We start from the raw sequence: 14,244 nt of genomic DNA, 5'->3' as shown, positions 1-14,244 counted from the left end.
TATTTTCCGTGTATATATTTATTTTTGTCCCCCATATTTTTTGTATCTGTATTTATTATTCGTATATTGTTTTTTCTTTTAAAAAAATACTTCTAATTCTTATTGACACAGTGCTTGTCTGCTGTGTGTTTCTGCACCTTTCTGTCTTTGCTGCTGTGACGTGTAAATTTCCCCGCTGTGGGATTAATAAAAGTCTAAGTCTAAGTCTGAATAAGCATATTTCACTAAATTACCATATTTGTCTTTATCTTATATTTTGAGTGGTTGGTAGATATACAAAATAGATATATGACCTTCCCAGATAAGAGTTCCTCTACAAGGGAAAAGTTTTACCTTTTTTATATAAGAAAGCATCAGGATACAAATGTTGTCTTTGGGTCTATAGCACCTATACAATTATTTACAGTTAAATGTATAAGGCATAGAAAAGAACATGGATTGACACCATTCTCACAAATATGAGAATGGTGTCAATCCTCTCATTTAACTCTGAGCAAGAAAGCGAGTACGCTTTCGGGTGGTTGTTGTGTAGCACTTGAAATCGTAAGTGTGCAATGTACACTCTAAAAAAAAATATAAATTGAATGAAAAGCAGTAGCCTAAATGTAACAAATCTGCAGCTAATTAATATGCCAGTTTGTAGACCTGTTTGCAGATCTGTTTGTAGACCCATCCTTATCAGTCAAAACATCTGTTTATATATAAAATGTTGCAAATGAAAAGCTTCAGATAGCCTGCAGGATCCTTTCTTTACTATAGCATGATTAAAGTAAAGCTGTGCCATGAGGAGAACATTCAGGTTGAAGTTAACATGTTTCTGTAGCACGTTGCTGACCATGAAAACATGAACACTCAGGGAACCCTGCATGTTTTGTTCAGCTACTTTATGAAGATGGCTCAGTTTAGACAGACCAGCATTAATCAACTTCCCCACTCTTCCGCCTATTCCAAGCTAATCTCATTTCGTCATTCACTGCTGATGTTCTTTCCACTATCAACGATTTATAATGAAGAGTCATCTCTGCTGCTCAATCTAATCTTGAAGCCACAGATATAAATAGAAAAGAAAACAAATTGGCTTTGCTGCACTTTTATTTTCTGTCAAAGTCTTCTTCACCTGTGTGTCTTTAACACCACCATCAATATGTGGTAGGCAGCCTCTGCAGCCTCTGTGCAATAACTCAAAGGGGCTTTTTAACCCTTTTAATGTGAAATGGAGAAAGAATAGACCTTAACATAACTTTTCCTAACAGATCCTGAACTGGATTTGATGTTTCAATTGAATCTTATAAACAGGATTGGTTGAGTAAGAACAAGGGAAATTATGATTATCAGTAGAAAAACTATAGAAGATTACAGCAGAAGTAAAAGTCTAAATCAACTAGACAAGCACACAATTGGCCAATTTCTTACATTTATACATCAAAAAAGAACAAAAGTGTAAAAATAATTGTTCAGCTCTAGGTAACAGCAGGTGTAACGTTACATTAAGCAACAGAAAGGAAGGTTAATTTGCTTTTAATAACAGTGTTTTTAAAAGAATTTGTGAATTTGTGAATTTGTGAATCTGCAGCTGGATCCAGAGCTGCATCAAAATACACAGTGATGGACAACGATGCTGATTAGTTAATGGATGTCACAATTTTTGGAGAATATCTGCTGCATATCCTGCTTCGAGTAGATTTGTTTTAATGTAGCTTAAAGTGCATGATGCAATCAAGACCTTACAAATGAAAGGAAAACTGTATGGAATTTCAAATGTTATGTGAAGGTGGAAAGATTTAAGAAAAAGGAAATCAAGGAATCTAAGAAACAAAATATGTCTAAGTAGGTTTCAGGAGTCAATAAGTTAAAGTCAATTTGTATCTTCGCTAAAAACTAATAAAACTAAAACACTTGTTTTCCCCTTTGTTGGGGTTTTTAGTAACTAGACTCCTTCGTTTTTAGTAACTAGATTTTCCATCGTAATCACTTTTATTTGCTGTGTCTCAGTAGTGCCATTGCAGGTGATGTGATATGCAGAGTGAAACATATAATGGGGTGGAGCATGAATCCAGGGTGGGTGACATCCACATTATTGTTGTTGTCTGCCTTCGAGATAATTCCATGTTGCACGGCAGAGCTGGTGGCTACAAGAAAACTAACTGCTGAAAGCTGAACATTTACCTCCTCTATGAGATTCAGGTGAGATTTCTTCTGCATATAGCTGTGAATATATGTGTGGATGTTTCACAAAGAGTTACAATTGAATCAAGTTTAGGTTTGGTTGTTTATTACACTGTTTATCGACCACAAGGTTAGAAATAGATGGAAACTTGAATTATTATAGCTCTGAAGGAGAAAAATACGCCTAAACTACAGTATGTGGCACATTTTGCTTGAAAGTTAATAGCCTCAGATCACATCATCACTTCAGTAAATATACAGTATGTGAGAATTAATTAAGCAATTCATTCATATCAATCACATTTATTTGTCACATGTAATCATATATGGTACAATCACAGACAATGTATGTAATGTACAGTAACTCCACTGCAGGTTGTGGGTTGTTAAATGGTTAAATGTCAAATTATTGGTCATTTTTGGACTTAAAATGACTCTGAAAGATTAACTCCCGACTCCCAAGATCTGAGGAGAAATGAAAAAAAAAAATTTGCTGAAAATTTCTTGCAAAAACACACCAGCTCGTGAGTGGGGAGTGAACAAAAAACCAACACCAGTATCTTACAATGCATCTTATTAATATCATTATGGTCAAAATATATTGCTATATAGATGCTAATCATTTAGATTGAAAAGAGGATTAGTGTTATTTCATATTGAATCTAAAACTTTAATTTTCAGAAGTTGGTCTGCTGTGTTTTACTAAATGAGGAATGTGTTATGGTAGATTATATATCATGAAATATCTAACATTTCTTTGAACAATACTTTGAATACGTACTTTGAATACGTGCCAACACACTCAATTGTAGCTGGCAATGAATTTGTACAGATTATAATAGATTACATAGATGTAGATTATATGATTTAAAAAGTGCCCCTGGAGGGCTTTTGTCAGGCTTTTCCACTTCAAAGAGAGAAATTAATTTCGTCTTTTTATTCATATTTCCTCCCAGAGAAGTTTGATTCTTTGAGATCTAAATTGGGTTATCCAACTCTGTGGGTAACACTTGAGTGTAATTTGTTTATCTGACAAGCTTAATGTACTTATTCACTCAAACTGCAGCGCCTATTATGTAATAATCATTTCCTCTTTCCTTTGCAGGGATAGATGACCGTCAGCTAACAAACAGACAACCAGAACTTACATTTTTAGTTCATTATTGGCACAATAATAGCTGGACGACCTTAACCCTCAACAGGGATCGCCTTCCGGGTAGCAACATGTCCAACACTGACTTCAAGAGACTTGAGCTTTTCAGCCACATCCTGAATGGCTGCAGTGGGGGCCCATCCTGTAACAACTCCTACCTGATTTTCCACAACACGAGCATGGACAGCGGGCTGGAGATTCTAGATGATGGCTCCCCCTGGCTACGAATAGTCATCTCGGTGGTCTACTTTGTCGTGGCTACAGCAGGAGTATTGGGGAACTTGTTGGTGATGTTCCTGCTGTATTCCACTCGCACCATCACCATGGGCACCATCAATTTCTTTGTGTTCAACTTGGCCTTGGCCCACTTGCTGTTCTCCCTAGCCTTGCCGTTTTGGGCCGTAGACATTGCGCTGGACTACAGCTGGCCTTTTGGCTTGGCCACATGCAAGGCCGTGTCCCTACTTACTGGGCTCAACGTGTTTGCTAGCTGCTTTTTCCTGACAGCCATGAGTTTGACCCGGTACTGCTATGTGGCCACTGCCCTCAAACCCAGTGCCTCCCTGTGCAGCAGATATTGCACTTTTCCTGTGGCCACAGCTTTTATCTGGGCTGGAGCGCTCGTAGCAGCGGCGCCCCGAGCTGTATTTGCTGACCTGAGGCATGTGGGCAGTGGCAACGACACAGCGTGCCTACTCCGTTTCCCAGATGGCACGGCCTGGCTTGGAATAAACCAGCTCCTGCGAGTGGTGCTGGGATTTCTGCTGCCCTACACCACCATCACCCTGTCCCACCTGCTTCTGCTGCGCTTCCTCTGTCGGCATAAACTGAAGGGCAGCAACTCTCGGCGAAAGGCTGATATTTCAAAGTCTGTTGCAGTGGTGGTACTTTCATTCTGCGCCTGCTGGTTCCCGTACAATATCCTCACACTTTGGGGCGTCCTGATCCAGCTTGACATCGTTGATATCAGCCCCTCATTCTACTTGGCCCAGACGTACTTCTTCCCTCTGGCCAACTGCTTGGCATTCACCAGCAGCTGCTTCAACCCTGTCATCTACTGCCTGGTGAGAAAAGAATACCGTGTGGCTCTCCACAATGTGCTCTTCAAGTTGAGCCTGGCTATTATGTCCAAGATGCCCTATGGCATTAATTCTGAGGAGGGCTCGGAACAAGCCGGGCAGCTGGCCATTCCACTCAACAACATGTACAGCCAGACAACCCAAAGTGACACACGGAGATATGCTCCTCTGTCAGCACTTCCAACAGTAGTGTCCACCCTGTAAACCCGCAACACAATGATCAAATTCTTTACACCTTCAGTTTCATGTAACAAGGATGGTATAAGAGTTTTGATTGTGTGCTTTAGGAGGATGTGCAATATGTATATTTCAGATCTGTTGTGAATACGCTGCATCTTAAACACACATAAGCTTTTGTGAGTCTTGTGTTTCACACTTTTAGCTGTCTGACTGAGCTGCACCACTCGAGTCTTATTCAGTGAAGGCATAATAAAAGTTTCAACTTATAAAGATGTCCCTCATTCATTTTCTTTGTCTTCTTATTGTTGTAATATTGACATGAAATACTGTACAATAGTTTACTGTTGTATAAAACGTTTACTACTGCAGTTTGGAATGATTCATATTGCTGCACTGTAGGTCTGATTGTTGTTGTTGTTGTTGTTGTTGTCTTGTCCACATTTTTGTCATTTGTTTGAATAGAAATTAATAAATAAAATTGTTTCTAACCATGACAAGTTTGCTCCATATAATGTACAATAAACATTTAGTAAATTCTTAAAAGAAAACAATAATCATTTATATCTATTAAGCTCATCTAGGCTTTCTATGTTTACATTGTCTTTCTTGACCTGTGATACTTAGATTGAAGACAGCAGCTGCAACAGGTCAATTATTTATTATATTCTTACGAATGCAACTGTGTTTTCTGAAACTTTAATGTGCTTAAAAACCTGGATTGGAATGTAGAGCTTCAAACAGAAATGAGGCATAAAATTATACTGTATATAATGTCAGTAATATTGGAAACTCCAAACCTACATGTAGCATGTTTTGTCTTTATTACTCTGATTAACTTTGTAGCAAGACTAAACAGCACCAATCAGAGCAAAATAATATATCAGATTATACTGTATGGTGTTACTTCAAGGGCAACAGTGATTTCAGATGGTGTAGTGTAAAGAAAAGATAGAAAACGTATTAGTAGAATTCATAGGTCGAAATAAAAAAACACCCTTAAACAACTATCATGGCAACAGCTAATGTCACTTTTTTTTGTCACTCTAAATAGTCCGAACAATCATTTACTATCGTATAAAACGAATGTACAAATGTTAATTTAACATTAAAATATAAAACTGTATGACCAATATCATGGAAAATCCTCATCTGCTGTTTATTCTGCCCTCTGTGGTCCCATTACACCACAAGATGGTGCTGTTGATCAACTTTAAAAACACACCCCACTCACATTAACATGGATACACATCCCTCAGAGTTGTCATCTGTCATTTCATCTGTTAATCAATTCACTAGAGTATTGGATTTGATTGCTGTTGATATAGTCTTATAGAGATTTTATCAAAATTTTAATCGTAAGATGCCTCAGTAAACACTTTGCTTCGTATTGGTTTCGACTGTATTTCATCAATTCTTTTTTCTGAATTCACAAATTCACAAATGATTTTGACATTTATTCTCTCTCTGTCTTTGACAGCAGAGTGCAAATCAGAAATCAGAAACCAGAATCCATTCAAGGTATATTTCACACATTTTTCACAACATTTTCAAGCTGGATTGTTTTGGGGGAAAATGTAGCAGAAGCCAACATGTTGATGCACTGCGGACACGTAACAGTTGACTTGGCATTACAAGCACACAGTGTGATAGTGACTGAGAAGAAAGTGTGAGCTGTGAAAGTGATTCCTGCAGAGGGCAGTGCGTCAGGCAGGTGGCTGTCTGCAGTCCTCTGGCATCATGCAGATCTCTGATGAAGAGCAGCTGACATCCCACGACCTCCTCAGCCGATCAAATGCAGTGATGGAAAGTAACTAAGTACATTTACTCAAGTACTGTACTAAAGTACAATTTTGAAGTACTTGTACGGCATAATGAGTACTTTTGGTATTTATATTTTAATGCAATACACTTGTACTTTTACTTACATATGGGTTTGAATGCAGTACTTTTACTTGTAACAGAGTATTTTTACACTGTGGTATTGCTACTTTTGCTTAAATAAAAGATCTGAGTCATGACATGAGAGTGTGAGGTTGTGATGAGTGACACGACAGGATGGACTGTGATTGGTTGTGACTCGTTAGAGCTGTGAGTTGAGGAGCACTGTTTGGCGGTGCATCTCGACAGGTGTGGATCATCTCTTTATTATTTATGGGAGAAAGAGCTGCAGAGGCTTGCAGAAGTCTGATTGCGCTGCAGTGAAGTCCACTGACATATGATGGATCAGGCCTGAGGCGAGGCGAGGCGAGGTGAGGCGAGGCGTGGCGAGGCCCACCTTGAGCTGGACGAGGCTGGTGTGCAGAGGCTTTGGGATGATTGTGTTGAATATTAAACTGAAATCCACAAACAGTGTTTTGGCCCATGAAAGCCAGAGCTGTTAACGTATTCCAGGACAAAATGTCATATATATAGTTTGGTATGGGATTCACACAACATTACCAGATTTTATTTGACATTAAAGAAGTATTAATTGATTTTTTGGGCCACTTGGGGGCAGCAGAAGAAGCTGAAAACACAACATCTGGCATTTTACCTTTTTATAAAGTTGATATAGTGAACGTGCTGGCACAAACACAGTTACCTGTTTACACATCCAGCATTTCAGATTAAGACAGAACACTTGCACCTTCCACCTCCAGAATGATTCACAGACTGAGGATGTTGTGAGGCTGTTTCTCCAATCTTTTAGGTCTTTATCACAAATAATGTAAATACCTCATTACAGTATGTAAAGAACACTTTATTTTAGATATTACTTTACTTCCTGTCTTCAAAGAATTTCATGGAAAGCCAATGCTTATATATCTCAGTATAAATGTAACCTTACTATTCTTGTAGTCAAATTAAAAAAGAAAAATGCTTAAGTAGCTACTTAAAATGAAAGATCTTCAATTAGGGATTTATTTGTTTATTTAAATCACTCGGAAAAATCACCTGAAAAATGAATACATTCCCTTTGTTCAAACAAAACAAATCATATCAATCAAGTATACTTACACTAATAATAATAATTACAAGCGCAATCATACCTACAATAACTACCATTATTAAATAAAACTACCAACATTAAACATCCACCATACAACATCAGGGGGCTGGAGGGTATGGCTTATCCATGGGGCATGGCTTATTTCAAAAGAAATGTCAAGTAAATTAAGGTATTACATCCAGTAGGCCCAATTCAAGTCAGAAATCCCACTAACTATATATTTGTGACACAGTAGATCAATTGTGCAGAGTGATAGCTGCCAAGAAAAATACTTCGTTTCATTCCTAAATGCTATACATCCATTTTAGAAACATAAATATGTTAGATGTTAAATACCCTTATTCAAAATATACAAGATATCTCATTTCATTTATTAGGTCCTGCTTTAGCTGCAGCAAAGCGGCAGTTATTCTCCCTTGAGTAAACAAAGGTTCATACATCCTCTAAAATGTTGTGATTCTGTAAACATAAAGCACTTCTTCAACAGTAACTTCAATAATATTCCTCACCAAGTTTTATTTACGCTGGAGCATCTGTCACATTTTTCATTTGGACCAAGAAACGCAACTCTTGTTCCCTTTTTTATGTTACAAATAATATAAGAGAAGGCATAAATTAATCTATTTATATGGATGAGATGAGGGCCAGGAAATGCCAAAATGAAAGCAGAGTAGTCGCCTCATTTCATGTGCTTTTTTGAGTTGTATTTAGCTTTAATGGTCACTTGCCAAAGATTGCGTTTCAACATTTTTGTGCATTTGGCATTGAAGATATCAAAAGTTCTTGCTAGCAATATCTCTGTGTTCCTTTGTAACACCTGAGAGTCTGACGAATACCTGGAACACGATCAATCTCATCCTGTGATTAAAAGGAGATCTGTATGAATGTAATGGTAACGGCACTTAAATACAATAGTAAACCCTGTGATGGCGAACGCTGTATAGAGGAACTCTAATGAACAAGCAACCAAAAGTTAAGCCTGACTTTGCTAGCATTGTTTTTTAAGTAAACGGAGGTTTTCTAGCCACATGGAATAAAGTATCCTCTCAGGTTGTCATATAAAGCAGAATAAGGATCCTTAATCCCAACGGAGAAGGGGGATGAGGGCACGATGTCAGAGGTAGCACACTGTACCACTGCAGCTAATACAGAGAGGTTCAAGAATACATGGGCATATCATATATTTTTATGTCTTTATAAATATTTTCTTCTTCAGATTATGGATTGCAGCTTCTCATAAAATGAAAACAGAAGTGCAGTATTAACATTTCAAAATACTGTATTGCGATGCAGGCCAAATAAATAAACGCCTATTTCAAAAGAAGTTTACTTAAAACTGCAATCCAGTAATTGTCGAAAGCACCACTGCTATTTTGGTTTCACAAACATAGGCGGGATATTTAGAAGAATTTGTCGTATTATTCCACAGGACAGAAATGTGCTATGCCGGGAAGTTACTCAGCTCTCATCCCATGAACGCAGTCGCACCATAGTACTGTAGTTTCTGGATTGCAGCATTAAGAGTTAATAATATAAGAATCAGTTTTTTACCACAAGTTCAACATGCCTGAAGGCCTACCCTTGATTTGAATACATTTTACATATAAGAATAGATATACATTAAGCTATTTTATACATTTCTGGTAACATAAACATATACCTTTGTATCATTGATATTTATCTTGAAAAGAAAACGTCTTTTTAAAGGCAAGAGGTTAAGATAAATTATATCAACCATGAAATTTTGTAATATAAATGATTCTGACTAACATACGGAGTTAACCAACACACTGCTTATTAATTCATCACCTGACTACAAAAAAAAGACATTTAATATACAAAGTTTACAAGTTTTTTTGTATTGGCATTGTTATTTTGGGCCCTGTGGCACAGACTGTAAGGCAGTCAGATCCTATGCACATATACTACATATCCCTGCTCGGAAACTCTTTATTGTTCTGTTGTTTTCACGGTCTCTCCTCTTTGTGTTAGTCTGCGATTTCTGTTCATTTCTCTCACTACTTCCATGTTGTATAATGCAAAAGGCTGAATGCCACCCTTTTCTGCAAAAAAATGGAAGAGTCAGCAGGTTGGATAAAAAAAAGATGCCTTCTGATGAGAAAGCCATGTCCAAGTTTTTTTTTTTTGTACATTAGAATAATATCTGACAACAAATTGACTTACTCGTCCTCGCATTTAAAAAGCACATGCAGAGCTGTTGCACATCTATGCTTCAGAAACATTAAACACAACAGATGAGTAATTCACTACTTGCTATAATATGATTTGTTTCCAGTTGCACATAATGTTTATAATCAGTTATTAAAAATGTACTTATACAGCACTTTTCAAACCAATGTTACAAAGTGCCGTACAACAAAACGTGAAAAGGCTAAAAAGATAAATAATGAAAATGGCAGACCATGATTTTTAGATTTATCAGGTTGATTCATTACTTTTGAGGCTTGGTTGGTTTAGGCTGGCTTTAGACCAACACCGTCTCTCAGATGTAACTGTCCATGTAACAGAAATGTCTGATAGCATAACCTGTCTTAAAGGCAATGTTAAATAAATATAGTACAGTTTGTTTTCCCCAAAAGGAGGAAGGGGCACTCCAGTGATTTAGTATCGCACTTCCATTAAGTTGGAGGCCTTTTATAAAAATAATGGTCAAAATCAAAGCAGCTGAGGCCGAGATATACGGACTCTTTGACCCCATTTACACCTGGAATTAACCTGCGATCTGGATCTGGATGTCCTATCTGGATAAGATATGTAAAAATAAGGTTTAAATGCATGCAGAAGGCATTGTGATCAGATCTCAACCAGGTGTAAATCACATCCATTCTTAAGAAAAAAATCCGCCGAGTATGTTGAAAGTTCATCTAACTCCAAATCCCCCTGCTAGCTTAAGATGCCCGCCAAAAACTACAAGTAGTAGCAGCAGCTAGCAAGTACTCCCTTGGAAAACCTGATTTAGAAATGAATGACACCCATCCATGGCATTGCTTCCCTTGGTTTGTTTGTCCACCAGCCCTGCTTAACACACTTGCATATTGAGAATACATTAATACCAGGTGTAAATGCAAAGGTCCATGGATTGGATGTCATTATCCAGACAAGATATTCAGGTACAGGTCACATGCTAATACCAAGTGTTAATGGTGCCTTTTGGAGCATGGGTCAAGCTCCAAAAACACTGGATCCTACATATCCCATGATGCAACCAATAGCATCTTTTCTCTAGCCCCTATTGCCTGGTTAATGCCCATGTCTGTCAAATTCCACATCCCCAGTTTGTAACGCAGACTTTATGTTATAAATGTGGAATCTCCAAGCTGAGATATTATTTTCTCAGACTTGACGAAGCTCCTCCAGAGCCACAGAAGACATTATAAACTCCCGTACTGTATAAAATCAGTGGAGTGCCCCTTTAAGTTCAATATTTCTTTCAGGTCATGTCAGGTCTTTGTGTCTATATTATATATGAAGCACTTTGTATCACTGTTTTGAAATGTCATATATATTCTTTATTATGATTAATATTATTATTATTACAAAGTGAACAAAACACATTATAATCTCAGATTATTTTAGTAAATTAGTTCCATTATTAAAAAGGTTTAGTAGCTTTAAGAAAGACTTGTTCTATACACTGAAAGTCAAGAGATTGTTGTCCAGGCTTTTACACTGTGTGCCGAAAGAAAATGTAACGAGAAGATTTAGATTGTATTTAGAGCAGTTAGTTGATTGTAGCATTTGTTTGGCATCTATTCAGATGGGATGGCTGTACTATAAAGGATGCAAAATTCATAATGATAACCATCTTTATAAGCAAAAATACCTTTGCAGTGAGAATATGTTACTAAATGATTTCATCAGAATCAAATAGTAAGATAGGTCTTTGCTTGGGCCCTGTATCCGGGGATCATAGATGGCAAATGATTTAACAGCATGCTTGTTGTTTATCACAGGCGTCACCATGAGGGGACATTGTGCTTTTAAAAGCCTTTTCTACGTTTTCTCTGCAGCCATTTAAGTGAGAAGCGAGTGTGCTGCTTGTAGCGGGGACAATCATGAATCCATCTTCATCCCCAGTGTTTTACACATCTCTTCTTCCGATTAAATAAAGAAACTCATTAGGTTCAGTATTGCCATTGTTGTGGCATTGGCTTATATTTCAGTCAAAATGTGCAGATGATTCACTGCACACATTGGTCCTCGCGCTAAACTGATTGTCAACTTCTGGTACAGGCAAAGATTGAATATGTGCAAAGTTTTGTTTTAAGAACGTTGTGAAATGAAGCCTCCAGTGGTCCAGCTGGATCCACTACAGAGCTTCTCTTCATGGGGTTTTTGTAGGAGGATCTGAATCAGTCTTCTTACACCCGAGTGACCATCATGAACTCTGGTCACTTTGGAATTGACAGTCAGGATCCTGGGAGGCCACCAAAGCCCTGGCAGATAGACTGAAGGGACAGAAAACAGGTGAAATTACAATTTATCTCCATTTACAGCTTCAATTCTTTGTTTTCTGTCTTTGGGAAGGAACTGTTCACACTCACACACAGTAATTAACAAGACTATCCCAAAATGAAGGAACAGCATTTCTCAACTCTCAACTCGGACTATGATTCTTCTTTAATGGGACTCCAATAACTTACACATTCAATATCACGAGAGTGTTGTTTTTATAGCTTTGACTGTAATTTGAGCCAAAGAAGGACGGCTTGCAAACTAATCCTGCTTTGCCGTCATGAAACTGCTTTACTAGGCTCTAAATTGGGCTGCAGGGTTTGGACGCCCATTCGCATCATGCACTCATGTTTGTTTAAGAAGTCTGTTGTAAAAACAATTACAATCTCACAGCGGACCCAATGGAGAAACACTTCTATATATGGTGAGTTTTCAACAGGCAATTCTGTCAATTTTCTCTTGATATTGAGAGCTGAAAGAAGGTGACAGTGTATTTCAAGGACAGCAAATGTTGTTCCTCCTGAGTTATTTCGGCGTAAACATGGCACACACACACATACAGCCTCTTCACCTGCGTCACAATCCAGCCCACATGGTGCATTCACGAAGCCGGGCCCTGCAGAATTACTGTGACGCTGCTGGTGAGTCACAGTCAAGGTTTTCTAATGATGAATGCGTTCTGTGGTATAATAACAATCTTTTTGTGGTAAATAATATTCAGCTTCAGTGTTGAAGACTTGCTATTCCTTCACAGAGACAAACTAGATTAACCTCTGTACATAAATTTAAGCTCCATCCAGCTCTGGATTTTTAGGATCAGCACTGTTTTCATTCTCCCTTCAGGCGTGTGCAGTAAATGGTGAAATGTTATTTCAGATGTGACATAAACGTACTTTTGAAAGATGGGAATAGGTGAAGTGTATGACAGCTGCAAACTTTTTTTCCCCCTGCACTGGCTTTGGCAAATGCTCTGGATGTGATGTAAGAATGATGCAAACTGTTTTAGGACATGACTGGTTTAGCAAATAGGGGTGATAAAAGATGAAGACACAGGCACAAACCTGGTCTGTGAGGATTCGAGGCTTAATATCAGGAATGGCACCCCCTCTCAGCTCATCTTCCACAGCCATGAGTCTGACAACAGGGAAATAGACACAAACATACCGGTTGACAAGAATAGAATTATGAAGCCGGTGTTCTCCAAATTTACTGTAGGATTATGTGGCCATATGATGATATTAAGGTCTTGACATGCTTCTGGGTACATTCAGCTATCCTCAGAGCCTCCTGAAGCTGAATCTGAACTGCCTGCAGAACAATTCAAGCAGTTCAAATTCTGCTGTTCAGATACAGAACTTGTGAAATGAGTGTGTGCAGGATAGTTAAGTGTGTGTCTGTATTCAGAGGAAGTGTTTAATTTAACTGAAAGAGGTTTTCTACCAAATGAGATGAGATGTGAGCTGTTTATACTCCAGTTATACAACATTTTGGTTTTCAGGGATACATTTAATGTGGTGCACAAAGCATTTCACTGGGTAGGAATCCCATTTTGTTCCATGAAACATTTCCTTTAGTAGCTACAGTGAGAATTAGTCTGGCTTGGTTTCTTCTGTCCCGTAATCAAGTTACTGAAATAAATTAAAACCAATTTTTATGAATTTGAGATTTAACCTCATGAAGTGTTTTATATTACGTATGAGCCTAATGAGTATGATTTTCTGTATTAGTTGTGATATTTTAAATGAGCTACATTTAAAGGAATAGTTCAACATTTTGGGGAAACACACTTTTTTGCCTTCTTTCTGAGAGTTGGATGAGAAGATCGATACCACTCTTACGTCTCTGCATTAAAGGTACCCTGAGGAGTTTTATCCCACTACTGGTGCTGTGGAGCAATGTGTTGTTTGTTTCTATTTCGTGTTCTACTAGCAGCGGCACAATAGGCATGTTTACATCCAAATGTAGCGCAAATATCCACTACTGTGGAGATCTGATGTTTTCATCAGCCTCATTTTTTAAGTCTCTTCAGTGGAGCTGAAGCTTGAGTGACGTTTAAATCAAATGCTTCATGTGCATCATGATTTATTCGCTCTGTTTCCTTTGTCGCATTTGCTTTTATTTATACACCAACTTGTCCCCCTCAGCCAAGTGTATTTGCAATATTTTAAGTTTTTTTTTTTTAATTCTCTGTTGTTTCCACT

At 37.9% G+C, this 14,244-nt stretch overlaps 2 protein-coding genes across 2 annotated transcripts in view; one reads left to right on the top strand and one right to left on the bottom strand.

The window, feature by feature from the left end:
- Positions 1–3,390: 3,390 nt before the first annotated feature.
- Positions 3,391–4,602, top strand: LOC139299484 (relaxin-3 receptor 1-like). The gene has a single exon (XM_070922393.1). The coding sequence runs from the start codon at positions 3,391–3,393 to the stop codon at positions 4,600–4,602; it is 1,212 nt and encodes a 403-aa protein (XP_070778494.1).
- Positions 4,603–11,909: 7,307 nt separating this feature from the next.
- LOC139298654 (ras/Rap GTPase-activating protein SynGAP-like) overlaps positions 11,910–14,244 on the bottom strand; it is a 31,383-nt gene continuing 29,048 nt past the window's right edge. The window contains exons 19-20 of the mRNA XM_070921354.1: positions 13,105–13,177; positions 11,910–12,036 (exon numbers count right to left, since the gene is read on the bottom strand). Of these exons, the coding sequence (XP_070777455.1) occupies positions 11,998–12,036; positions 13,105–13,177 (112 nt within the window). The 3' untranslated portion in view covers positions 11,910–11,997. The remainder of the gene's footprint in view (positions 12,037–13,104; positions 13,178–14,244) is intronic.

Source organism: Enoplosus armatus, chromosome 16, assembly GCF_043641665.1.
Source record: "Enoplosus armatus isolate fEnoArm2 chromosome 16, fEnoArm2.hap1, whole genome shotgun sequence".
Classification (NCBI taxonomy): domain Eukaryota; kingdom Metazoa; phylum Chordata; class Actinopteri; order Centrarchiformes; family Enoplosidae; genus Enoplosus; species Enoplosus armatus.
Note: the sequence above shows the minus strand (reverse complement) of the source record. Positions and strands in the feature narration are given on the sequence as shown.

Excerpts from the sequence above, each read along its gene's own strand:
- LOC139299484 (XM_070922393.1), top strand. The coding sequence starts at position 3,391 with ATGTCCAACACTGACTTCAAGAGACTTGAGCTTTTCAGCCACATCCTG.